Source organism: Crocodylus siamensis, chromosome 3, assembly GCF_052110815.1.
Source record: "Crocodylus siamensis isolate JL-2025a chromosome 3, ASM5211081v1, whole genome shotgun sequence".
NCBI lineage: Eukaryota > Metazoa > Chordata > Crocodylia > Crocodylidae > Crocodylus > Crocodylus siamensis.
Window position 1 is genome coordinate 106,131,918 of NC_143397.1, and position 27,666 is coordinate 106,159,583.

General features: G+C 41.1%; 1 protein-coding gene across 3 annotated transcripts in view; it reads right to left on the reverse strand.

The window, feature by feature from the left end:
* The window catches only part of FSD1L (fibronectin type III and SPRY domain containing 1 like), a 56,505-nt gene continuing 28,839 nt past the window's right edge, over positions 1-27,666 (reverse strand). For 2 of the 3 annotated variants that reach the window (XM_090038918.1, XM_090038916.1), the window contains 9 exons: positions 27,145-27,266; positions 19,940-20,149; positions 19,471-19,569; positions 19,065-19,194; positions 17,844-17,876; positions 10,876-10,973; positions 10,010-10,261; positions 8,862-8,950; positions 1-5,179 (listed from right to left, as the gene is read on the reverse strand). In XM_090038918.1, coding sequence (XP_089895044.1) covers positions 5,057-5,179; positions 8,862-8,950; positions 10,010-10,261; positions 10,876-10,973; positions 17,844-17,876; positions 19,065-19,194; positions 19,471-19,569; positions 19,940-20,149; positions 27,145-27,266 — 1,156 coding nt within the window. In that variant the 3' untranslated portion in view covers positions 1-5,056. The remainder of the gene's footprint in view (positions 5,180-8,861; positions 8,951-10,009; positions 10,262-10,875; positions 10,974-17,843; positions 17,877-19,064; positions 19,195-19,470; positions 19,570-19,939; positions 20,150-27,144; positions 27,267-27,666) is intronic. The other variant, XM_090038917.1, reaches the window with a different exon arrangement.

The window sequence follows — 27,666 nt, forward strand, 5'->3', positions numbered from 1 at the left end:
TAAGGTTTCAAAATTTTAATTTATTAATACAAAATGTTCGTATGACATACATGTATTGAGTTAAAGACCTTGAATAAAACACTCTGTGGCCTCTAAGGCACCCCTGTAGTTCTGTGTTGTTAATGACAAGTCTGATCTTAGGACACATTACAAAAGGAAGAGGAATAAAGCACTGATTACAGAAAACCTGAGGTACTGTTGAAGTGACATATCTGGAAGCCAGTGTGAAGCTTGTGTTCAGAAAATAAAAGAGAAGCCAGTGTGACAATGCAACATCACTAGAAGCTACAGCAGGTGAGCACAGCTCCATTTATCAAAAGGCACATGCAGCCATAGAGGTGTTAAATAATGCAGGAAAAACTAAACAGTTTTACCTCATCATAGATATGCATGAAGCCCACTTTACAATGCTTGGGAAACCAAATGCATATTTTCTTTTCAGTCAATAAAAAAGCCATTTGGAGTTTTATATATACACATGGTTAGAAGAAAGATCAACATTCATACTTGGTGAACTTTTGTGCTAGAAAATTGAGTTCATAACCTTTACTCAAATGAAAAGGTTAGGTATTTTTCCTAAAGAAGCCAGTCAGTTTCCCTGCTCTGAGGTGTAAGGGAGCAATTTAGGAAGGATTGGACAGTCACGAACATGCTTCTGCTACCTTGATGTTCTGGACAGGCACTGTTTTTCCTACTTACAAGCTTTTTTGGAGAAACCATGGAATGAAGCTTGCAAGTTGAAAGTTGTCAATATCTGCCTTTTATGGCCTAATATCTGAAGACAAACCTATGGCCTGAATGTTTTCAACTTAGTTAAGGGGCACTAATTTTGAAAGCTGCAATAGGTGCATGTAGGTTTGCATTAAAAAAAATGAAACAAATATTTATTATTTCATTCTGGGCATATTTTGTGCCATCTTAAGTAATTTTTGTAAAACTAAAACAAATCGCTACTTAATGAAATGGTATAAAAGTTGTATTTTTGGTTAACATGCTAAAAAAATTCTTGATTGGCTACAAAAAGTATCTTAATTTAATCTGTTGGCTTTTCCTCTTGTAACTTGTTTACATTCTTGGAAATACTACACTTAGGTTAGGTATCAAGTATCTAGCACAGCTTGAACAGGAACAGTGCTCCACACACCGTTCAAGAATGTTGTCAGTTTGTCCAAAGAGAAGTGGTACAGTAAGTCTCCAACAAAACCCACCTTCAAGTAACAGCCTCAGTGGATTTGTACATTCCTCTTATGTCAAGCGCTTTTACTGAAGCTTAAAAGGTAGTCTACATTTTGCTTACAAATGTACACAACAACAGTGCACCAGCTGCTACATAATATCATGAATATGCCTGTATGTGCCTCAAAGTTGAAACAGATATGCAAGATGGTAGCTCATGTAATTCAATAAAAAAAAAAAAAAAAAAAAATCTAAAGTGCTTAAGGCAATTTTTCATCTTTATCTCCTTCTACTAAAACATGACTACCCTGTTAGCAGCAAAATTCCAACACCTGTGCATTAACTACTGTACAGTAACTTCAACCTTAGGGGTAAAAATAAATGCAAAGCTTCCTCATAACAGTTATATCTGGGACATAAGTCAAAATATATTTTATGAAGCACAAATTACAGTACTATTTCAAACTTGTTTCGGACTAAGCTAACATAATAGCATTTAAGAAAAAAAAATCAACTTTCCATTTGTGCATAATCAAGTACACCTTAGACAATTACAATTTACTAAAATAGGTTCAAGAAATGCAAGTATCTGCACTGAGTTTGAGGGAGTTTACTCAATGGTCATCTGTTCTTCATTATGCATGTTCATCTGTAGCATACTTCATTTCCCTTTTAACATTTTTTTGTAAACGACATGAGTGTAAGGACCAGATCAGACAAGGTGACCTGGCAGAGATGTAGCATTAAAAAAAAAAAAAAAGTCATACTTGGGTAGACCATGTTATTACAATTGGATATACCAAGTGTCAAAAGAAGCAATACTTACTCATCCCTTCTAATCACATAATTCTACCTAATTCTGCAAGCTACTGAATTACCTCGCTTCGCAGTGAGTTTGAGACTCATGAGCGCTTAAATTTTAGAATCAGGTCCTTAGTGCTGTTAAGGAAAGGGTAGTTAAGTAACTATACAAGTTGCTTCAGTAAAATCATATGGACCACCATAAGAGTGTTATAATAAGCACATTCAGATGCTGTGTATTATTGAACTTATTAAATACAAAGTCACTGGACAGCATCTTTACAGATATTACTGGCTCAGTAAAGTGTGGTAAATAAGAACACTAGTAATAATCTGGTTTCCTCTACCTGGAAAAAAGATATATATTTTTTTAAATTAACAAAAGCTGTGACCCATTTCTATGAATAGATAGTCATGTACAAGAATGAATACTAGGAAGGGCTCTTCCCTCTCAAGTTTAAAGTGAAACAAGCCCTCTGTAGCACCTTGTAGACTGAGGGTCAAATTCAAACTTTGTTTTAAACAAAAACAAAAAACCCAAAAAACACACAGTAGTCTTTGCCAGCAATCTCCGAAATTGTTGTCTGAAGTCTCTTAGTCTTGAAGGACACACTCTTGAGAACCTGAAGCAGTTAAAAAAAAAAAAACCCCACCAAAACAACCAACCAAATCTCAAATGAAGTATCTATGAACTGAAGGTCTAGAGTGTAAAAGCAGTTCAACTCACAGGAAGAGGGCTTTTTACCATGGCAATCAGCATCCTACATATATAAGTCTTAAGCTGATATTGTGAATAAATTTCCAATTTTAAAATTGTATAATAAATCAGGACAAAGCTGTTAAATCACCAGAAGCTACATCATGGGACTGTTGTTGTGATTAGAGGGGAGGGGAGTACTAATCTCACACCAACTAAAATAGATGCAACATTAGAACAAAGTTTTGTCCAAGAGGTCTCTCTTTAAGAAGCATTATCTTGGGCATCTCCACTAATAGAATACACTCAAAGTCATTCATATTACAATTAGGTTTGCTGTCTAGGGCTAAGATCAAAACACGTTTCTTTCAAGATCTCCAGTTAAATTAGTTTTCCCTAAAAAGAGAAAATGTGTAAACAACTATGTAAGAAGGTGGGTAGGATTTCTATCTAAAATCAAAATCGCTCCAGGATCATCCTTCTGCAGTCTGTATTTTTAAAACTAAGGTGTAGCACATTTATTCCCCAAAATTAACTGCAATATAGGTTTTATAAAAAGCCCTCAAGGATAGAAGTCTTTTGCAGAGGATACAAAATGATGCTAGTGGCAAAAATTATGACAGGAGGAGGGCTGGGCCAGTGAACTCGTAGTGACTCATGCTCTAACCTTTTTCAGGAAAAAAGGGGCAAGGCCTCAAGGTAAAACATATGTACTCCAGGATCAGCAGGGCTGGAAGTGAGCTTTCAATCTCATGAAAGGGGGAGAAAAAGAACCTCAAGCTTTCAGTGACTACTATTTGTGCTGATTTCAGATGGTCCTTTAGTTGCAGAATCACACTGATCCGTCCTCTGCTGAGAAGAATGGGAGTTACTACAAACGGGAGCCTTGGACATGAGAGGATACATTTAAAGCAAGTTAAGAGCTGGAAAAAGTTCTGTACCTCTAAAAAAAAAGTCTAGAGCCTTCAAGGATACAGGAAGCAGTCCTTTCTGTATAATGTGAGTACAAGTTATGGTCTCCTATTTTATGCTTCTCAGGGCCTTCCAGTTTTGTCACCTTATTCTATTTAGACTTCCATTTTGGTAATGAGTCACTTGCATAATATTCACAGCTTACTTTGGTCATAAGTGATAAGAGCAGTATACCATGCTCCACACTATAACTTGACTTTCATATCCTTCATTTTCAAAAAGCAACAAGAGTATATTATATGCTCCAATTAAGTTGAAATTAATCTGGCACATCCAATATGCTAGATCAAGATGTAGTTTATCAGAATCACTAGTACATGCTTACATATTAGCTTTTTTTTTTTTTTTTTTTTTTTAAACTAAAAAAAAAAAAAAAAAAAAAAAAAGTGTTGGGACTTTTACTCCAAACTTCATTTTAGCTACACTTGAGCCACCTCCTTCCTTTTGTACCATTTATGCAGCATTTTTAAATTCACTGGAAAGTTTAATCAATCAGTGCAAATATGGTTGGAATTGGGCATAAAGTCATCTTTAGACACCCAACCTGCATTTAAAACAGGACTGAGGGACAAAGTGTACAAATGCATCAATACTCCAAGCTGGTTACTAAAACAATCAAATCAGATATGGCTACAAGTTTATCAAGGATAACTTTGGGAACAATGTTATATTATACACCTCATCTTATTAGAGGGCTCCTACTGTAGAAATCAGAGATGCTCTGATAAACACCAACAACTTTGTTACTCTTACAACATTTTCACTAAACGGATATAATATTGAACTCTTATGGTTTCAACTATAAATAGCCTATATAAGAGAATCCCTAGTACTGTATCCATTTAAACAACCAAAGGCAGCCAACAAAAATAATGCACAAGTTATTTGTCTAATAGCAGATGATAGCCAGTCTGTGTCAAACCTACACCAACTCTAGCCTCCTGTCAGGTTTCTAGCTTGCATCACAGAGTCAACTATGAGAAACAAAAGGGCAGGGTTTCTTCTGTTCAGAACTTTAAAAGTTGCCTTCACTTACAGTGGAGAGTGAAGAGGAGGGAAAGTAATTTTGAAATTAAGATCAGGCCTGCCTTTGGGTCTGCTATGTGCAGTTATACCAAAATGATCAAATCAAGTATCCATAAAATAATCAAGTTCAGTCTAACAAAGGTGCATAGCTACAGCTCCTGATCTCCCCATCTATTTTTTGAAAAAAAGTCAACCTACTCTATGGATTTCACAGTAGATTCCTGCTAATGCTTCAGCCCAGAACATTTGTGCTATCAGTGCCCAGGCCTTAAAGCAGCAGTGGGTAGCAAACCCAGTTTAATCCATTGCCCACAAGCTCCTGTGAGTAGCAGCTACACAGAAAAATCCACTCAGCAACAGGAGTAAAGTATCTAAACAGATGCATTATTGGGTTATGTTGGTTAGACTGCTGGATGAACCGCTCAGTCCATTTTCACTTTTCTGGAGAGTTTTCACAGCGCTTGGTACCTGCAGTCCAGTACTCAGAGTAAGGCCACCACACCAGACCTAGAAGAAAATCATTACAAAAAACTATGATGAGTCAAAATTTTGAAAGCCACAAACATCCATCATTTCCACTAAAAATCCAAATTAAAGGGGTTAAGCTTCATTTTTGTCCTAAGGAACACTTACTTCCTACTTTTTAGGCCCTTGCTACATGTACATAATTATACAAGTAACTGGTTAATTGCACAATAGACTAGTCACACGTGCAAAGTAATTATCACACAATAAAAAAAAAGTCATCATCCAGCTATAAAGAGCCAAATCAGGTATAAAAGTTAGTGCTTGAAAATGTGTAACAACTCTGCCACTGGCTTCTATCCAGCTTTAAATTTGTATGTCTAGCAGAGCCCTTAGTCACAGCAACTAAACTGTGGGAGAGGTTACATTCAAAATAGCTTTCACGTATTGAAAAATTATACAGAGTCTGCATCCTCTTGCCTGGAGTTAACCTAAACAGTGCAGCTGGCATTACGTTTGTTGCCAGATATGAAAGTTTCTGGCAACAAACAGTAACATGCTGGACTTTAAAGGAATCTGTCCCAGGTAAAAAAATGGTGCATCAGCCATTGAATAGGCATATTTGTGACCAAGTTGCTGGTTAAACAGTAATTTGTCATTCTGGGACAAGTGTCACATTTGGCCAGGTAGAGTCACCCTATACACTCCTTCCAAAGGGTTTCCATAGGGCACCCTGGCAGCCCCCACCACAGACAAGCTGTCAGTGAGGTTCTTGGTTACAGTTCTGGAGAACATGCAAGACCCCCTAAGCCCAGGATTGCCAAAAAAGGCAATGGTTCCAATTCTCAGATTGCAGGCCCAGGAAAGTTTACAGGGAGGGGGGGCTCCCTGCAAGCAGTGGCAGGGGCTGAAAGGAGGGAAGATACATCTGTGCCTCAGATCAGGCCCTGCTGCTATATGTAGGGAGCCCCATCACCCATGCCTCTGTACAAGGGAAGATGGGGGGTTTGGTAGAGAAGACAAAAACCCCCCACCATCTGAAGGTAGCCTTATAACTTGTTAAAATGATGATGTGGAAGACAACTGTAAGCTTGCTGTGAAAGTTCAGTACAAGAACCCAGGCAATTGGGTGTTTCAGTACATAGTTTCTCATTTTCTACCCAACAGTAAACTTTTTTAGCACAGTAACCCTATGAAAATGAGAAGCACTGCTCTAGAGCAGCAATTTTCAGATGATTTGGGGGGTACTGCATCATTTGAATACCATATAAAGGCTTGATGAACAGTGTTAGAAGGTGGGCAGGAGCTGGAAAAATAAAGTCTAGTGATGAGTAATTGAAGGACCCAGATTTAAGAGGGACAAAGCAACCAATACACATTTTCTCCTACAGGGCAAGTTACAGTTATCCATACTGATTTCTTTAGAAAAGCATTTTACCATCATCCCCCTTCCATGGAGCATATTACTTCCCTAGTTTTATTCTGTATTTCTTAATACTAGATGAAAAATTGACAGAAAAACAAAACATGGCTGCCCTGGTACAGACACTCAACTGATATGCAGGGAGAATTTTAGTTCAGCCTTTGCAATAGGCATAATTAAAAAAAAAAAAGGACAGAAAGGATGGCTCATAGTACATGCAGTGCCATACTCCTGCAACTGCTACTCTTAATTTTTATTTTTTTACCATTAAGAAGTACTGATACTAGCCCTTCATATTTAAAGCAAGTTGCAGACAAATACTTGTTAGTACACTAACACAATTCAGGTTCTAACGCAAACAACTAGAACAGTAACAGAAGAAAACAGTAAATATACACAAAAATAGCCTTCCTGCCTGCATTTCAGTAGGGTTTAGACTTTTCATATTGCAGCACAGGTTGCTGCCCCTTAAGCTGCAAGGACAAGGAGGGATGTGGGGGCCAGGGGAAGACTACAAACTGCTCAATCCAACTGCTGGATGTAACTATCTTATAGTTTTTAGCAAAGACTTTATATTATTTTCTCTTTTCTGTATAACTGCCGCGCGGCACTCTCACATTTATGTAACCTTGAAGTAGACTGTTAATCAAAGTGAACGCTTTGTACTTTTCTCCACTGGCATTAAGCTACACATGCGCATTCTGTAAATTTCATTTCTTATCTAAAAGTGTCATTTCTGCAGAAATGAAACTTATGTAGAAAATCTGCCTAGCAATAATTATGTAAAAGAAAATTATCCTATCTGTATACTATAGTTAGTGTCATAGAGGCAGTCCAACAAACATTTATAAAAGAGGCAAAAAAGCAGGAAGCAGCAGAGACGACAACTGGAAAACTCTGTGGGCCTGATCACCCCGCAGACCGGTTCTCAGCCTCCCCGCCTGGGCGTATCCCAGCGAAGATAAAGGCCTCAGAAATCCGACAACAGACAACGATTCACTGTGTTACAGTATTGCTTTGTGTTTCCCAATTATGAGCCGTTGACCAGTTCTGGGACTTAAGGAGCCGGCAGCCGCACCTAGCTTTGGACTTGTTCCACTGTTGGAACGCAAGGGCTGGCTCTGGAACCTCGTGAACCAACGGACACCCTATAGAATATCCCATTCATGAGCTGTTGACCAGTTCTGGGACTACGGAGTCAGCAGCTGCTGGCTCTGGAACCCCGTGAACCAACAGACCCCTTTAGTATCCAGCATACTGTAACTGAAGAAACATCGGAGACTCCGCTTCTCGACTGCCTCTCATCGTAGCTTAGACAGCATACCTATGCTCGCTATACTTGTATTTACTGCAACTTCGTTCCAACCGGCCTCCCCTCTTACTTGTAAGAGGGTGAGGCCAGGTGAGTGAATAAATCTTTTTATTTTACTCTATATCTACTCCGTAATAACTTTTATGACTAACATTCCATATCAATGAGCCGTTGACCAGTTCTGGGACTTAAGGAGTCGGCAGCCGCACCTAGCTTTGGACTAGCTCCACTGTTGGAACGCAAGGGCTGGCTCTGGAACCTCGTGAACCAACGGACACCCTATAGGTTAAGAGACACTAACTACTTACTCTAAGTCGTCTACTTGTGCCAACTCGGCGAACCTCGAGGGCGGCTAAGAGCTACCTCAATCCCGCCCCACAAGCCGCGCGCTCGCACAACTCTGCAAAGCCCACGGCTCCCCTAAGTGGTGCCGGAGCCGCTAGCCCGGCATTTCGCCACACTGGACCCTAAGATAGTTGGCTGGGGAAAACCAGCCTAGGTTATCTTTTTCCATTAATGCGTTGAAAGTCGGGTAACTTTGTGGTGTTTTTCTGTGGACAGGGGACCCAGGAAAAAATACAGCACCCAGCTTGGCCCTCTGCCACTTCACCTACTCTGGCAGGTCCTAGCAGAACACATGCTGCTGCACAAGCCAAAGCCCCTTGTATTTAGTTATTTTGGCAGGCTCCTTAAGCCAAAAAGGAGAACAAGCAATTTCCTTTAAGTTTCTCTCAAAGTTTGAGGGAAATTGCAAGGGACAAAGAAGAGGCACTTCTGTTGCTCAAGAGAGGGAATTCTCCACATAGAAGGCTTCTAGCTTAAAAAACAAGAAAGTGGGTCACAAAAATCCCATGCAACCAAATGAGGAGTTGTTAATATTTGGCATTATCTAAGAGGTTCCCCATCCCCCCATAATTAAGTCCAAATATAGGTATATTTATTCTATTTTTAACTTTTTTTTAAAAAGTTAAAGTTATTTTTAAACTGACCATAAAACCTGGTAATAGTGGTTGAGTAAACTTCGTTTTAAAGGTATACAACAACTGCTTTGAGCTAGCATTGTAAAATGTCAGCTGACCTGAAAAAGAAGAGAGACAGGTTTTAGAAATTCACAGACATTTAGACAAATTGTCACAGTTCTAAGGTCTTGTACCATGTTGCATATTACTGTACTGCTTTGAACAAGGAAGGTCTGGAATCCCCCCAAAAAGTTGCATATTAACCGAGTATGCAGACAGCCTACAAGTACTGACAAGGAAGTTTGTCACTTGCTTTATTAATGTCCCAAATTCCAGAACTCCAAGTCATGCAAATAGAATTCAACTTCTAAAGTTTGCCTGCTTCTGCATCATTCTGTCCTGCAATTTAAGAAGTTTGCTGACTGCTGGTTTAGGCTAGGTTTATGCTGCCTTGTCCCTTCAGCCCCGTTCTATCATTTCAGTACATGTACACCTTTTCTTTTAAAACAGCATCCTAAGCCAGCCTGCATGCATCTAGAACACCACCAGCTAATGCCAATGGGCTAAAACAGGGACTAAGATAAGCAGCCGTCTAATAATACATTAGTGTCAGTACTGTAAAAGGTGGAAAATCATTTCAATCACTTTGCAGAAGTGAGTTGGGAAGCAACTGCTTAGTCACAGATAATCTGAGTTATTCGTTTCAGTAGTGTTTTCCAGAGTGTTTTTGTGTTTGGATGAAAAACTAGATTAATACCATTTCTGGAAAAATATCATCTTTTAATTAATCCGAATCTAACTGAAGCATCTGACAGACTGAACAGCGGTTTACAAATAACAATTTCTCCAACAGTCTCCCTCTACTAATTCTATATCAGGTATGCTGTGTGAGTTGTCTTTTGCCTAGGTTGTACTTGATGAAAGCATGCACCATTTTAAGTAAGAGTTTGTCATGCATTCAATGCAGACTCTTGAATGAAACTAGGCAATTCAACAGTTATAAAAACTTTTGGGAATCCTTCAGTGGGTCTCTCTATTGTTCATAAGTAAAATATTAGGAATCAACATAGGAGCAACAATGCCAGAATGTAAATGTAGTGGAAATGCAACCTGACATGGTGGATCCAACCATTAACTGTTCGTTTCAGTAAAGTCCATAATATAATATAAAAAGTTACCTCCATCAAAGTCACAGTACACTCCTATTCGGTCTGGAACAGGCATATCTAGGGCTTTAGCTTTATTATTGTGCTTGGCTGAAAAAGTGGTTTGTAGCCAGTTGTTGACATGGATGCACCAGCTTGTGTTAGTCTTTCCCAGCTGATCAAATTTTCCCATATTTTTATACGCTACTCCCATGCTATAGGATTTGCAGTCCTTTTGGGCTCGCACCTCCCAGTAGTGCTGTCCACTTTCAATAGTAGTGTCTCCTGCAACAGACCAGTGAAGTAGCTTTTATTCTTTACTGAAAGAGAGTGTGTAGTATAGCATGTGCTTTTTTCAAAAAGGCTTTTTTTGTTGCTGCCCAGAGAGATCGCTCCTAGATGGGAGACTACTTCTGTGAACTATGAGTCCAATGGAAAAAGACTAAAAATTTAAGGGGTGTTAGAATACACACATTTCAGTTAAGCAGAAGTATGGTGGGAATCTTTCCCTGCTGTCCACTGAAGGCAAGTAACTTAACAGAATGCAGTATTTAATATTACTAGTATTCCTAGATGTTAAAAGCTGTCACGTTAGAAGACTAAGTAGTAATCCCTATCACTATTACTTAGAGTCTTACAACAGAGAACTACATTAAAAACTAAAACATTTCCTCAGAAGGGAAAAGACATTCAGTCTCTGAATGGGCTTATGGACCTTTGCAGAGATCAAAACCAGGAGGATTCAGAATACAAATCCCATAAGCTGTGACTGGGGAATCATTAGAGGGAAGTAAGTGTTTGGCCTATAAACTACAAATACACATGCTGGCAGATGCTTAAAATTTTTCTGCCCTTCTATACCATCATCTGTACAAGTGAACATGAAAAGTTCACCTTACCCAACACTGTATATGATTCACCAGTAAAGCGATCTCTGCTTCCCCTTATCAATGGTGACCTTGTTACAGATGTCCTTTTCGGAGATGGTGTACCACTTCTAAAAAAAGGAAAAACCAAAACAAAAACAAAACCAAAACAAAACAAAAACAAAAACAGAATTTGCAGTCCAGGACAGAATCTTCTCAGTCATATAAATTTTAAACTGTAGCCGGGGTGGGGGGGGGAATGTAAAACTAAAATTGCCACAGGCATGGCTCTCATCAGCTATTAGAGGTGGCATGCTGAACCAACCACAAGCAGCAGTCTAAAACTTTCAATAAAGCCATGCAAGAAGTGGGGAAAGACCAGGAGTTGAAAGAAAAAAGAAGATGGGGGGAGGAGGGGAGGGGAAAAGAGAAGCAGAAGCAGCTGAAAGGGTTGGTGAAAGGAAAAAAAACCAAAACAAAAACAAACTGCCTTAACATGTGAAAAGTACCACATTTAAATTCTAGACAAAAAGTGTACTGCCTCATTGCTGGCAATTCTAGGAAAATTCTGGTGGCCACTTGCCTGCACTAGAATTTGTAACCAATTTAGCTAAACAAGTAGCTTATTGATATCAGGTAAGCTGGGGCACAGCAAGACACGAGATGCATGTTCCTCAGGAAATGAACAGAGCATCTTACTGTAATTTTTACATTCTTGAAAAAGCTGCAATATAACAGTCTCTACTCCAATTCACTTCTTGTGTGTAATGAAATAAAGCTTCTCTAAAAATGTAATAGTATCCAATTTAACAAGAAAAGTTGACCCATGATTCCAGACAAAAAACAATTTTACTACATAAGACATTGGATAGTGTTCATTCATGTTTCTTTAAAAGGAGAGGTACAAGTTGGAAGGTACTTAAATTAGAAAAAAAAAGAAAGATTGAAAAGCAAGACAGAATGTAAAGGTTCAAAAATTCTTGTAATCCACTGGAGATAATGCTTCCAATATGGATCCCTGTTTTATTCATTCATAATCTAAAATTTATTAATAAAAAAAGAAATAGACCCTACTTGCCCATATTATGTGCATTTTAAAAGCTACTAGTGTTTCTATTAATATATTTACCTAGATAGGAGTGTTGTAAAGCAGTTCTGTGACTTTAAGAAACATGGCTTTTTCATGGAATAAACAAAACCAAGAAAGGCTTTTCTCTATAAACTCTTAAAATCCTATAAAAAGACATTTTCTCTGTCTCTTTGCTTTCCGTGATCCTCTTATTACTTTTCTACAAAGAAAAATGGATCAAATGAGAGCCCGTGTTTTTAGAAATAACTGAATTAGCCAATTTTTCTATAGTTTCCAAACCCAGATGAAGTGTTTCAAAAATTTAACTTTCACTTTAAAATAGTGAATATTTTAAATGATAAAAAATAAAGGAGGGTTTTATTAAAACATTTAGGTTTCACCTCATTGCAGGATGGCAACTTGTGTGCTATTGTTTTTACTGCAATAGCCAGGCAAAATTAAACTTGAACAGGATGCGTTTTTCATCATGTTTAGTTACATTAGTGTAACTTAAGGTTAACATTTTTCTAGCAGAGACAAAAGGTGCATCTTGCTAACATTTTTAGACAGCAGACAGCATTAGCTTTGCTTCTACTGAAAAGCAGTTATGTTTTGTTTGCCATCACAACAGTGTACCATTAAGATGCAGATATGGCAAGGGGTAGATCTAACAATCACAGAATCATAGAAAAATGATAAAATATTTTTATGGCTATTTCTAAAAATTCAGAGGAGCGTTCCTATTGATATTAGGTTTAGGATTCTGCTTTTACAATATTCTTGGATCTATAAAGGACAATATCTCCACTATTCTGCAATGTTACAGTCACTACAAAGTTATGCTAGGTCTCAGGGGTCTGTCTTATTGCTGTAATATTTACAGTATTGTAAACAAGAGATATTAGCAGTGTTCTCACAGCATTTTTTTTTTTCTTTTTTAAAGTCTATGTTATTTTCCCCATCCTGATTGGAGTGTGGATATACCTTAGGACTGGCACAAGTTTGCTACAAAATGGCAAGTAGCTACATTCACTTCCAAAGTACTTGCAAAAGTAATGATAAATATAATGTAAATGTGTAAAATAAAATTCTAAGCAAAAAAAGTGTGGCAAATCAGCCAAATGCTGCTAGTAAACAGGAATAAAGAGTAACAGTTTACTTACCAAAGGAAAAAGGAGGAAATAAGTGAAAGCATGAAAGAAAAAATAGCAAAGCCAAGAATTAAAGCAGATTTTCAAGAAAAACTATGAACTGCACATTCCATCCTGCTCCAAAAACAGCACTGCAAAAAAACCACTAGCTTCTGCTTTCTATTAAGAGACAAAGCTTAGATTGTTCATTTAAACTGAGGTCCAGCAACTTATGCAAAAAGTGGCATGGTCATTTAGAGACAAAACATTAGTCAAAGGCAGCCTAACGAAGACGGCTTTTTCCAAATGAAAGTTATACACGTATTGAAGAAATTATACTTATTCCCCACCCAAAATTGTTCTGTAAATGACCATTTATTTCAGGAACTTCTCTATTTGAATCCAACAGCCTTTAATAGTTTAGACAGTGACATTTTCTACTTTTTCTAAGCTTTTATACAATATTGTATATTTCAACAATTAAAATGTTCTGGTTTTGCATGGAAAGCAATAAGTGAGAAAAAAAAAATGGATACAAAACCATACCCTACATTTGCCAGAAGGATAATGTTCTCAAATAATATTGGATAGCAACAACTATTCTGCATTTAATCAAGTGACAAATATTTGCAGCAGCACCACTGTAATTTGGCAGCCACTGTTGTTTTTCTAATCAATTTTGCCCAAAAAATTAATTTTCTGGATGGTTAGGAGTTACCTGCATGCTTTGGCCCAAGTTCTAGAAATCTATCTGGTCATTAACTCCTGCTTATTACAGAGCACAACAGTATTTTTCCCAACTGGAGTTCCATCAAGGGTGGCACTAGCAGTTCAAACAGGATTCCTGCACTGTAGAACAAACTTATTAGATTACTGCTGGCTGGTGGGTCAGCTTCAGAGTTTATTCTGATGCAAACACTTTTAGAAAAGGCAGCAAGCTTCCCCAAAGCTTTTTTTGGTTCTTGCTGCTAGAATGGAACTAGCTGTACAGAGATGAGTATAAGCACTTTGACTGGCTCCTTTGGTACAGAAACTACATGGAAAGTAGGGGTGCACTGATATAAGTCAGCTGGCTATCAAATTGGCACCAATAAAAGGAGAAGTAACACGATCAGCCATCATCTTTTTTTTGGGTGTTGGTTATAATTATGGCCATGTGCTTGAAGCATCCCAGTAAGCACAGTCCACTTCCTATGCTCCGCTGCCAGACCAAGCCTGCAGCAGACAAGTCCTGGTGAGCAGGGGAGGGTTGGTAAGGAGCCATTACAGGGTGCAGTGTTCAGAAGAAGGACCATTACCAGCTCCTGCTGTCATGGCAACACCGCACGCACAGCAGGGACCCGAGTGCTGGGGCTGCTGCAGAGAGACATTGGGCTGTGTGCAGGCAGGGCTGCGGGTAGGAGCCATGGGTGAGGGAGCAACGCGAATGGGAATAAGGCAGTCACTGCCTTCCTCATCAAGGGCTGGAGGGAGGGTGTGTAACAAATGAACAAAAAGGGTTTATTTATGTTAGTAGTTTAAAGTGTCTTGAGTTATTACTAAATATCAGTTATTGGATCAACACTGGCAGATATGGTTGGTTATCTGTATTAGCCAAGAAAATATTTAATTGGTACACCACTAATGGAGAGTTAAAAATCAGAGTAGTTTTTATGAATATGAAATATATAAAAACCCAGGAGTTATAAAACAAGCAGCAGATGTCTCTAGGAGCCAACAGATGTTAAGAAAAAGTGTTACCACTTCATACAAGTGCAGCACACTTTCTGAAACTAACCAAAAGGACAATACAGAGTATCAGGAGCTGGTTTCCCACCCTTCCTCCTCTCCCGCCACAGAACATTTTTACTGCTTCTGATCTCCCAGAAAAATTCGTAATAGTAGCATCCGAGGACTAGTGTACCCGTGACCTGCGAGCTTGGGTCAGCACAACCAGCTGGACATGGGTGGGGTAGGTAGTTGGGCAGGTGGGTAAGCGAGAGGAGTCAGGAAGTTTAATGCATCTTGGTTATACAGAAAGTTTATTTTTACTTACACTATAGGAGATTGCAGCGCAGGAAAGAAGTTGTGGTTGCGCGGTGTAGAAAGAGAAGTTGAGCTATTCAGTTTAGCATGCAGATGTTTTCATTGCACAGATTATAAACTGTGTGGCACAGATTTTAAGTAAAGCATACAGGTAACTTTGATCTGAAGATTTTCGTGAGCTCTTGACGAGAACGAATACACCTGAAAAGTATTACCGTAGGTGGGGAGAGGTCAGCGACTGGCCAAATCGCTGACTGTCTCCTGGGCGTGCGTGGAGGTCTCCACCGAAGGCGGAAATCTTTCCAAAGGCTACCCTGTAAACTATAAACTATTACAACACGCCAGGCCTGAATAATTACAAGACTGCCAATCATGACTGTGAACAGACTCTGTGTGTTCTTAGGTTTCATGCGAGATTGACTGCGCATGTGTTATACATTTAAGCTGGGGGGATGGTTTGGATACGGAGCTATGATGACGAAATATGTTATGTTAGCCTTTTGACCTTTTTGCCATCGGCATCTGAAACCAAAGATTTCTCTTTGACAAATATGAATGAACCACCAAAAGGAAGGCCAGGAACAAGGTAAGTGATGGAAGACCCTACACAATGTTTTGGTCCCATGAATTAACCAATGAAACAGTAGAGGGATAGAACTAAAACGGAACTCTGCCTAAAAAGAAATTCCACCAGTCCAGGGTTTCATTAGAGAAAGCCATGGACACCACAGTTAATTTACTCTTGTTCTTAGGCAATTAAAAAAGTTAACTACTTTAACACCTGCAAGCCTCAAAAGAAAATTGTTGGGTTTACGAGTTCATTTTTAAAGCATCTATACAGAAGTACTGACAAGGCTCTTTGGGTAAACCCAATATCTTTTATTAGACCAACTCAAATAGTTGGAAAAATTCTTCTTAGCAAGCTTTCAGGCACAAACCCCTTTCATCAGGCTGAGGAAGCACCTGCAGATTGTGCTCTTCCTGGATAGAGTAGTAAAGCAACCAGAGATCAGTAGGTATGCAAGACAGCCAGTCACTTAAGATGTAATTGAAGTGGTCAGTAGGTAAAGGGAAGGGGAGAAAAAATGAATGAGGCTGTAGTCAAAGGATGGGGGGGGGGGGGGGGCTGGCAGGAGGGGGAGGGAAAGAGAATGAGAATAGCTGGTGAACAGTGGAGCATTTACTTGGGGAGTCAGATGTTAAAGCTGGTTATAAAATGTGCCATAAAGTCTAACATACAGAAGTACTGACACTTTCCAACAGAATCAAAACACTGTAATTACTATATAGTTCAACACCCTGCCTGAGGATGCTCAGTAGCTTCAGAATGCAGAAATCCATGTGTGCTAGTCCATATGACATATGACAACTGCTCACACTAGAGGTGCACAGATACATTGGTCCAATATCAGTACCGATATAAAGAAAACTCAATAGATCCAGAAGTCCGATAGATCAATACCAATATAAAAGGAAAGTTTCCTGCATCAGATAAATCACCAGATAAATGCCCGTGCTGTGCGCAGCCAGAGCACAGCATAAAGCTGAGCCCGCAGCATGAAGAGCTGACTCCAGCTGCTAAGTTGGAAGGGGGGGGGGAGGGAAGAGGAGGGGCAGACAAATGTCCCCTGTGGTGAGGGAAGGGGCAGAGGCAGGCACTGCCTGGATGGGGGCATAGGACAGAGGCATGGCTGCTCCTGGTGCTGCTTGCACCCCAGGAGGAGAGTGCCCCCCAGATTTCCATGGGGTGGGGGGCAGGCTGGAGCTAGCACTGCATGGGGCTCCAAGTGGGCACCAGCAGCTCTGGCAGGGGCTGCAGTCACCCTGAGTTTTGCAGCAGCTCTGCTCCCATCCCCGCACCACCAAGCACAGCCTGGTTCCATGTCCTGCCTCCACCCACACACTGGGAAGAGCTGGGGCTATGCCAGGCAGCTGGTGGCAGCGGTGCTGGGAGCAGTGAAGTTTGGGGTGGCTGCAGCTCCTGCCCAGTGCCTGCTCTGAGCCTAGCGCAGTGCTGGCTCCAGCCCCCACCCCAGCCCAGATCTGGAGGGCACATATCCCCCCACCCCCATGAGCCATGCCTCTGTTTAGCACCCCTGTCCCCTGGGCAGCACCTGCCCCCTCCCTCCCCATGGGAGGCATTGATCTGCCCCACCTATGCCACCCCTACAGCCGCCTCCAGGTGGCAAGTCTGTGTCGATCAGTATTGGCCGATATGCCTCCTTAAAATTGATAATCGGTCCCCAGAATCTATCAGTGCACCCCTAGCTCATAGATAACAGCTTTATACATAGGTATAGTATAACATTTCAAGGCAGAAGTCTTTAGAGGTCAAGAGTATGGACAATGACTAAACAGTTTAGGAAAGAGATTGGCTTTGTTCCATCTCTGTACATCACTTAGGAAAAGAATTAGCTTTTCTTAGGCACTTATTTTTTAGTTATGCAAACAGTAAAATATTATATTGAAATCCAAGTTTTAATCCAGAACTCTGATTTCAGGAAGAGTCATAGTGCCTTCCAAACTTTGGGGAAAATGCTAGAAATGGGGCAGGGAGGCTGTTCTCCAAGGAATGGGAACACCACAAATCTCCATGTATTTTTTTTTTTTAATTCAGATTAGGCTAAAAGTAGAAATACACTGTTTTGATTATTGATAAAGGCTGTTGGATTCACTTATTTAAATATTCTAGAGAGAATATAAAAAAAAACACCATTTTTTTTTTTAAACCAAGGCTAGAGGATAGATCCTAAAATAAAGAAAAGGTAGGTTATCACCTTGTATTGTTCTTCAGTACAGTAATCTGGCCACTGTCAGACAGAAATAAGCAACTGTTAAAAACTACTAGTCAACTGTTACACATCTACCCAAGTCAAATCTTAGTAGTCTTTTAAAATGAGTATCATTCTACAGGCAATCTGCAGCAGTTGGAAGTGTGTTTGTATTCAAGTGTTAGATAACTTCCATTATCTAATAATGCAATGTGCTAGTTTTATTCATAATTACTAATACAGTGAAATAAATGCAATACCCTCATATTACTATTTATAAGCATACTGAAATAATCTTCAGTAAAAAATTCAGGTACCAACGTCCAGAGTTTATTTGCAACCCTTTCGTACATTTCTTGCAACCCACTTTTGGGTCGCGACCCAGAGGTTGAGAAGTGCTGCCTTAACCCACTACTAAATCCTTCCTATCCTGGTTCTTGGGAAGAAACTGTGCTGCTGAGAGAAGAACACACCATTGTTACATCACATACCATACCTACTCTCCCACCCTCCTTTCCCCCCCCCAAAAGAGTTAAACTATCCAAAAATTGGAGTTCACATCTTAAGCAAGGGAGCTTGTTCCCATACTTCCATTCTGGCATGGAAATACTGGAGTGATCGCCATGTTCTGTGCTTCCCCCAGGTTGTGTAGCAGGTATGAAGTCCACTCTTCTGCAACACTTCCTCCCCTTGCTCTGCAGCCAAAAGGTAGAGATTTAACCTAATCACAACTGTTGCCTAGCTGTCAGTGACAGGAGTTAAACTTCTAGCTTTTTAGCTGAGCAGCAGAGAAGGCAAGGGAGGCAGACGAGTGAATTTCACCTCTGCTGCATGTGGCCAGCATTCAGTCATTACTCCATGAAAGTCCCTCTCCATCCACCATGTTTTGGGAAGGAGGAGTCTCTTTTTGGGGGACATGCAGCATACAAGAAAAAAAAAAAAAGGTGGTATTATTGCTGTTTTCCTACCCCTGCCTTCCATCACTTCCTGGTCCAATTTATAGGCAGTCAGCTGTGCCAGGCAAGTCCTGTAGTTGGGGTCTTTGGCATAACACTGTGTACAGGAAACTGCCAATAATGCTGGCAATAAGATAGTTGTGTCCATTCAAAAGGAACTTAATGCTTCTAGCAAATACTTACATAAAAGATACTCCAGTGCCATAACTTGATTAGGATTAATTTGTCTAAGGCATCAAATAAGTCTTACAAAAAAGTTACCAGTTCTCACCTGCCTTTATTCTCCTTTCCTTTTATTTTGTTTTCTTGGCTCTTGCCTCCAGTAGGATCCCACTCAACATAAGTATCTTCAACTTTCAGATTCAGATGAGATGATGTACCATCCAAATTGAAAACAAGTGCTGGCCAAGACAAGCATGCATATCAGTAAAGCAGCTTAAAGTCTCCCCCCCCCCCCAACATAACCTGCACTAGAAACAAGGTATCTATTGCCTTTGGCTTCTTTATTTAATATAAATACCAGCCAAAAGAAGTTGTATTATAGTTCATACAATTCTTATATCCAAGTTCAATCTGATGTAAAGTTCAGTTACTTAAAATTCTACTGAACTACATATTCCTTGCTGCTTAAGATACCATTTTCTTAATATTTATACAAGATGCGATCCAAATTTTACCTTTGGTCTCCAGAGTTATTGGGTCAGAGTATTCCCCTGCTACCGCCTTATTACAAGCTCGTACTCTAAAGTTCATATATTTGGAGTCAAATTTTAGACCTGGGGGGGCGGAAAAAAAAAGTACTGAATAATTATTTAATTTATGGATCCAAACAGTAATAAAATTCAAGGAAGGTAAGAGAAATGTTCTAAATTTTGCCTCTAATAAGAAAGAGTAGCAACAACAACAAAAAAAGGACACATGGAGTCTATATAAATAAAGCCCCTGCAGCTGATCATTTGAAAGCCCTTTTAACATTTACTGGATATTTTACTTTTTACAAATTGTTTGCCACTGAAGGACACATCCACACATACAACCCCCCCCCCCCTTTAATCCATGCTGGATTTATCAAAAAATGCCAATTTCAAATGTTATATCAATCCTGTTTGAGGTCATTTAAGCGAAGTGTATATAAGCAATTATTACCAGATAACGTATATTCAGTGCCTTTTATATACTCGATTAACTCCCAACATCTTTCATCTTTCACACGAGGAAGCCCATCAAAGTTAGTTTTCCTATATTCCAGAGCAAAATGATCAATTTTTTTGTCTTCTTCTGGCATTCTCCAGGCTATTGTTACAGTGTTGTCAGCTACCAAACACTCTGCTGTGTCTATCTCTGGAGCTTTAGGAACTGCGAGAGACAAAAAGCACATTAAAAGTAATGATGAAAAGGATTTACTAATTATAATACTGTACTCTTTGTTCTCCTGAGCAAAGGATTGTAAATTGTCTTTGTTTCAACTGCACTCATTCCTTTCACCAACTTTATTCTATCTCCAGCATTTCAACAAGCACTGGCAAACTTTCACTCAGAATGCATATATGAAAGGGAATATTAAAATGATCACTTTGATAAGAAACACAAGTTAGTGCTAGAAAAGGAGCTGATTTTATATTCTACTAACAGTAACCATATAATAAGGTCTCCCTAGTTAAAAGTTGGAGGGGATTAATGATTGTCATTCCATGGTTAAAATAACTTCCTTAAAAATGCTCTGCTCTTAAGTTGTCCCAATTCTCTTTCATATCTTTTTAAAACAACTCTTGTTAGAGCACTCATAATATTGCATAGCAAGAACACAGTTTATCCTATAGAAAGACTCCATCAGAGACGCTACAATAGTTGCATTCAGAGACTTTTTTCATATATTCCAAGTTTACAAAAGATACCAAGACGTCCTATGAAATAAACTATTTAGAGTAGTTGATACTAGGTTAACAAAAAACTTATACACCAAAACATGTAAGACTGTACCAATATAAAATATTTTGGTAGAAGTAACCAACTGCTAGTTTATTTTTCTTTCAAACCTTTGTTAAGAGTAAGCAGTTATTTCCCACTTTGGAAACAAATTGGGAACAAGGCTATTGTTAAGACATGTATTTTTAAGACTGACCTAGAATCCCCTAATTTTGAGATCCAGTTTTCCTTGAAATCTCCCAAGCCGATTTAAAAATATTTATTTACTGAGAAAACTAAATAATAAAGTGTCAAGTCCCTCTTTACAAAATCCTCAGGACTATGAAAGTGAGAACCTGGTTCAGAAAACAGATTCGAGTAACCAGATGTTGTTTTTATTGATCCTCCTTGATCATGACTGGGTATTCTTACTAGAGCAGATCAGCATCTTCAGATAACCACTAACTGCAGAGCACCTTCAAGCACATTGGACAGCCTCCCCCACCTGTATTAAAATTCTCTCGACAAATTCATCAAATGAGAAGCTCAAATTAAGCTTGCGCACTGGTAATATATACATGGAAGAATGTACTATTAAAAAGAAAAGGAACAGTTGAGAATTTAAGTACTAAGTAGAGTTTTATCAATTTACTGGTCCATATTGGATTGGCACTGAGAAAGAGAAAGTTAACAAAATTGGCATCTGGCTTTTTTTGGCAGGTGTAGCTGATAATGTCATCAATAAATGCTGCATGTATGCATGCAGCTGCCATGCACGCAGCCAGAAATGCAGCCCAGTAGCTTGAAGAGCAGTGTTCAGCCAGTAAGTCCCACTCCCAGGGGCACAATCACTACCCGAGCTGGGCAGTTCCTGTCCCTGCTCCCGATGTGGGCCTCAGTCTGCCCCTTCTCAGATTTACCTGCCAGATGCTGTTCCCCAATCTGCCAGGCTGCATATTGGTTATCGGATTGGCATCAGCCAATATGGCTGGTTAATTATTGGCCACTGCATCCTTAATTAAAAGATCAAGCCTTGCCAGTAGGCTGTCACTTCACCATACAGACAACTTCACAAATTTCTCTTCTGAAGCTAAACCAGTGAACAGAGCAAACAAGCCAGAAGAGGGGCAGGCGAATGCAGTCTGGGGGCCAGATGCAGCCCACCAGGCCATTCTATCAGGCCCGCGGGGCCCCACAAATATTAAATTTTCTAAATTTATTTGCCCTGCGGCCCTGGATGGTTTGCCAAAACTCAGTAAGCAGCCCTCTGCCCAAAATAATTGCCTGCCACTGAGCCAGAAGGTTGAGATATCAATTGTACTTTTAAATTACTAAGCCCTGCTATGTTCAATAAACCTTGGGAGTCAAGTTTAGGTGGACACAAGAACCCCTTTGCAAAGGTAGTTCTTCACTCAATTTCCTGACCTCTTCAAAAACCTATTTTCAGAACCCTTTAAAGTACTCTTTGTACTTTATTCCCACAAATTGGAACACTTTGCAACAGGCTATTCTGCTCTGTGGAGTAAAGTTATAATACAAGTGTGTACACAGTAATGTTATATTATAACATTACACAGTATGCATGACCAGATGTCAGTCAAACACTATATAAAACTAATTTCAAGGTTTAAGGGCTTATATCTTTAAACACTACGAGCTGGAAATAGTTCAAATATCAACATCATTTCAGCCTCTGAACACCAACATATTAATGGGCTGAAGAGAGATGTCCAGTGTTTAATATCAAAAAGCATTTATCATATTTCTTAAAGGTAGATTTGTTTCCTCTGCCCTCCAATACTTGGCTACTATTACAGGAACATATTTGCCAAGTAAAACAGAGTCATTTCCAGAGCTACTTTTTAGGCTGAAATACATGAAGATACTTGAACACTATATCTGCATCTCATTCAGTGGTTTTATTCAGGTCTCTCAGGACAATAAAAAGATACAGAACCAGCTTAGGAGCTAAAATCACCACTGAAGAGAAAAGACGCACTAGTGATTGGGGGTGGTTGATGCAGGGATGAAGAGTTAACAAACAACTTTTTTCAAATGTACCAATACAACTTAAGGTGTTATAGCACAAGTGCTGAAAACCTAGAAGTGCAAGTTGTAACTATGAACCCAACACCCTTACTATGAAAATCTAGTGGTTAATGTGATCATAAGTTTAGACAGATTTAAGACCCTTATCTCCCAATGGAAAAAAAAAAATACAAAAAACATCACTGAAGCCCTTACCCAAGCGTGGCTTCTACTGTATACTTCTTATCTGGATTATCAGATTCTAGTTGCATAGAGACAGAACTACCAGTATGGAGTTGCAGCATTAGAAAGAAAAAAAAAAGGCTGGTCTACACTACTCTAGTTCTGCTGGCAAAAGTGAAGTGCATGCCCACCCAAAGCTATTAAGCAGGAGCAGAAACTTGCTTTGGCAGAGTAAAACCACCTCTGCCAGGTGGAAGAAACACACACACCATCTTTACTACCATATAAATATGCCCACACTTTGATGGCTTCCACTGCCCTTTCAGCAACTGATGCCTCCCCAGAATGCACTTTGCTGTCTGACAGGAAAGCTACAGAGGGAGTAGCAGAGCTGCCAGATGTGCATGTACACTGAAGACTGCAGTTAGCAGCTCCTGCCCGCCTCCAGAACTTCTGGAGATGTAAAGAGAGACAGGTAAGTGTAAACAATGTCTCAGTGTTAAAATACACACAGCTCCAGGTCAACCACTACCATTACCCCCAGTCTCTATGGAGACCCTCTAATCACCCCTGACAAAAGCTCAGGATCCCATGGGGCCCTGTTTAAAAGCCCCTGCATGAGAAGAATTCCATTTCAAATGGAATTACAAAGAACCCCCATTTAAAAAGAGAGAGAAAGAGAGATCAATACAGTCTCTCTCATAACTAAATATACAACCCACTAACACTGGGGGGAAAAAGAGCAGCCAGCTGCACAGTAGAAGTTACTGGAAACAGTGCTTTTTTATACATGTTCTTGTGCATGTTTTAGGATCTATACATAGCAACTTGCAACAGACCAATTTTATACCCATTTGCGGGAAAGTAAGCAATGCAAGCAACATATCAACCTTCTTCCTTTACATACAAGACCCAAGAACAACTGAGCTGTTAGTGCCATCCTTAGCCTCCAGGGGTGCATCCACACATGCAAGCATGTGCGCTTACAGCAGCTCAAATAGAGGCAAAGCAAATTTGAGCCGGGGCTTTTTGCCTCAGCGCATGTGCTTGGACATGTACTTTGTTAAGGAGCAAGCTGTGCCACTTGGGGCAAAATAACCTTGCCTGGCTCCTCCCAGATCTGCAGTCAGGGGGAGCTAGAGCCCAGGGCCACCATCTTTGCTGTCCCCAGCAGTATAAAAAGCTGCCCTATCCTGGCCCCATCAGTACAAAAAGTAGCTGCCCTTGCAAGTAGCTCAGGGCTACTTGCTCTCAGGAGCTTCTGGAACCCAGCCAACTGATACCTGAGGACACCAGCCCCTTGTGCCAGCTGGACTGCTGCTGCAGCCCTGAGAGTTTCCTGCACCCTCTACCCACTGCAGCAGTCTGGCAGGGGGGGCTGCTGCCTGGCTGTAACCTGCTGTGCACCTGCCAGACCTGGATGGGGACCACACAGCCAGTAGAGGCATCTGCCCCTCCAGGCCAGCTGCCAGCAGGCTGTGGCTGCAGAGTTGGCCTCTGCGCAGCACTACTGCCATGTGTGCTCCCTGCCTGGCCATCTGGGCAGGTATCCCCTGGAAGATGCTCCCAGTGCGGTGGCCTGCTCTGAACTGTCAAAACATGTCCTCCTGGCCCCATTTGGCCAGGAGGTCAGCCACAGCCAGCTGGGTCCTAGGTGCCAGCTCTGAGCAGGCAGGGTCCTGCCACTGGCCTCAATAGCAGGAATTCCAGTGTTCCCCATTAGAAAACTGAAAAAAATCCCTGACAAATAAAGCCCTAAAGATACTCTGTAATACACCCCAAAAATCCATGTTCCTCCACAAGGAAAACAAAAGACCACTAGGGGAGAGAGAAATCAGCTGGGCAATGGTTTTACTGATATATCTACAATGTTAAAGCCATGTGGAAGCCTACCTGTCTCCATCATAATAAGTGAACTCTAAATGTGTTTCATGAATACATATTTTGTTGCCCTCCCACAGGGGCTACAGTCCCCACACAGGGGCTATGCCCCCCCGCAAAGCCCACATGCCTCACTCCAGCGCCCCCCCCAAACCCACCCAGCTACCCGGCCCCAGCCCCCACTTGCACCCCTAGGCCCCCATGGCTGCCCCCCCCCAAACCCCAGGCACCACTTTAGAAAATAAAAACAAAGAAAAGAACCTCTACTTACCCTAGAAGCACAGGCTGGGGGAGGGGGTGGTGCTCTGGGGCCTCCTGGCAGAGCCCCACCCCAGGCAACACAAGGCAGGGGCTGTCCCTCTGCTGTGCACTGTGTGGGCAAAGCCCCAGTGATGCAGACAGCAGTTGGGCTGCCAGTAAGTACCAGGGTTTTGTTTGTTTGTTTTCCTATGGAGATGCTGGGGTGGGGAGGCAGAGCCAGCAGGGGTCCCCCCCCCACAGTCCCCTCCTCCAATCCCCCCAACCCCTTACTTACTGGCAGTGGAGCCCTGGTGCTGCAGCATGCTGCCTGGCAGGCCGCATGCTTCAGCACCAGGGTGAGGGGACAACCAGAGATGCTCTGGTAGCCAGAGCATCTCTGTGGAGGACCCAGCCTCTGGTTGCCTCAGGGCATGATCTGGGACGATGTCCTGCCCCACTTTTTTAAACTCCACTTTTTTAGACCCCATATCCAGGGATCTAAATTTTCTCCCCACGCTGCAAGTTTGGTCTTGATAGTACAATGTACAGCAACTGGGTAGCCTGCTCCACCTAGAGACATTTGTGTTCTGTGAATCCAAGCACATGGATCAGCAACCTTTTACAGTGGTGGGATGCTTTAAAAATGGAGCTAGCTCCAAAAGGCAGGCTACCCCTTCTGACCCTCTATCACTACCCTGATTCCCCACACAGTCCGGCCAGAGCAAGGCAACTACAGCTTTGGAGCTCCCCCTGCCCCTGGGTCAACCAGAAGCGGCAGGGATGGAAATTTTACCCACTCTGGGAATGAGTTCATGGCAGCTACTCCCACAGTGTAGTCAAAGAAAAAAAAAAAAAAAAGAGAGAGAGAGGGGTGGGATTAGGATAATATTGTCTTTTGAGAAAAATATCATTATGGATACCACCAAATTATGGGGTAAAGTTAACACACCAAAGGGTAGGGAACAAATCCAGGCAGATCTGAACAGGTTGGGGGAAAAAAAAAAAAAAAGTGGGTGGAACAGAACAGGTTGCAGTTCAATAAGACAAATGCAAGGTGCTGCACCTAGGAAGAAGGAAATCACCAGCATGCTTACAGGCTGGGGGAGGACCTTCTCAGCAGCAGAAAGGGATCTTGAAGTCACTGTTGACTCCAAGATGAGCACGAGTCATCAGTGTGACAAAGTTATCAGCAAAGCTAACTGCATTTTATTATGTTTTGTCATGCACCCACTAATGCAGGTCCAAGGAGGTGATACTTCCCCTTTATGCAGCATGGGTCAGGTCACACTTGAAGTACTGCATCCAGTTTTGGGTGCCACATTTTAACAGGGATGTGGAGAATTTTAAAAGGGGTCAAAGGAGGGCCACTTGTACGGTTAGGGGCCTACAGGCATAACCTTACAAGAAGAGATTGAGGGCCCTGGATCTCTTCAGCCTCCACAAGAGAAGGCTGAGAGGTGATCTTGTGGCTGCCTATAAATTCATCATGGGGGGCAGCAAGGAATAGGAGATGATCTGTTTACTAGGGCACCCCCTGGAATAAACTAGGAACAACGGCCACAAACTGACAGAGAGCAGATTCAGGTTAGACATCAGAAAGAGCTTCTTTCCGGTAAGTGTTGCCAGAATCTGGAAGAGGCTTCCAAGCGAGGTGATGCTCTCCCTACCTTGGGGGTCTTCAAGAGGAGGCTGGACATGCACCTGGCTGGGGTTATCTGCCCCAGCGCTCTTTCTTGCCCAGGACAAGGGGTCAGACTCAATCTGCTAAGGTCCCTTCCGACCCAAATAGCAATGAATCTATGAAATTACCATCTAATACAAGAAGGTTAGAATTAAAATTTGCACCCTCTGCCAGGGGACAGGAACGGGAGGCCCTGCACAGGCTGCTTTGCCCTGGGCCATGGGCCAAAGAAGTGGCAAGAACACTGCTTGTGGCGGCAGCGAAACCCGGAAGTGGTATTTCTGGTTTTGCTTTTGCCGCATCCCTCGGATGCCAGTTAATAGTTTTCTGGCTAATAAAGTGCTGGTTAACACAGCTTTTACTGTAATTATATTGTTCATCCCTAATGCTGCAACAAGAAAATTCATCTAAATCATAAAGACTTTAGTTTTACCTGGCAAGAACTTTAAAGCCTGGAGCATTTGCCTTTCTTGAGAGAAGTCCACCATCAAGTGAGTCATGTTATCACTGACCTTAGGTTTCAAAGAGATGCGAAATGCTGAGGCCATTGTGACTCTAAAGGTAAGAAAAGCACATTAGCAAAATGTGGTATATTACTGTGGACATTCTTCAGATCAAAAAGTTAAGCTCTCACCAATTGCCAAAACAACCAATTCCTTGTTAACAATTTTTTTAAAAATTTTTTTTAAAAGCAATTTGAAGACCAGCTCAAACTTAACACAGCGTGGCATGTCAAACCCCAAGATAAGCATCGAAAGTCAGTCTGTGGGCCAAACTCTCCACCCTGAGAAGAGCCTGCAGTGCCAAGTCTAGTCCATGCACTGCATGTAGCACACACAAGCCCTAGGGGCTCACTGTGCATGCAGTCCCCAGAGCTAGCATAGGGCACATGCTGCCTGAAGCACACAGGATGGACCCAGTACTGCAAGCAGCACAAGGGTTGCTCACTGCATGT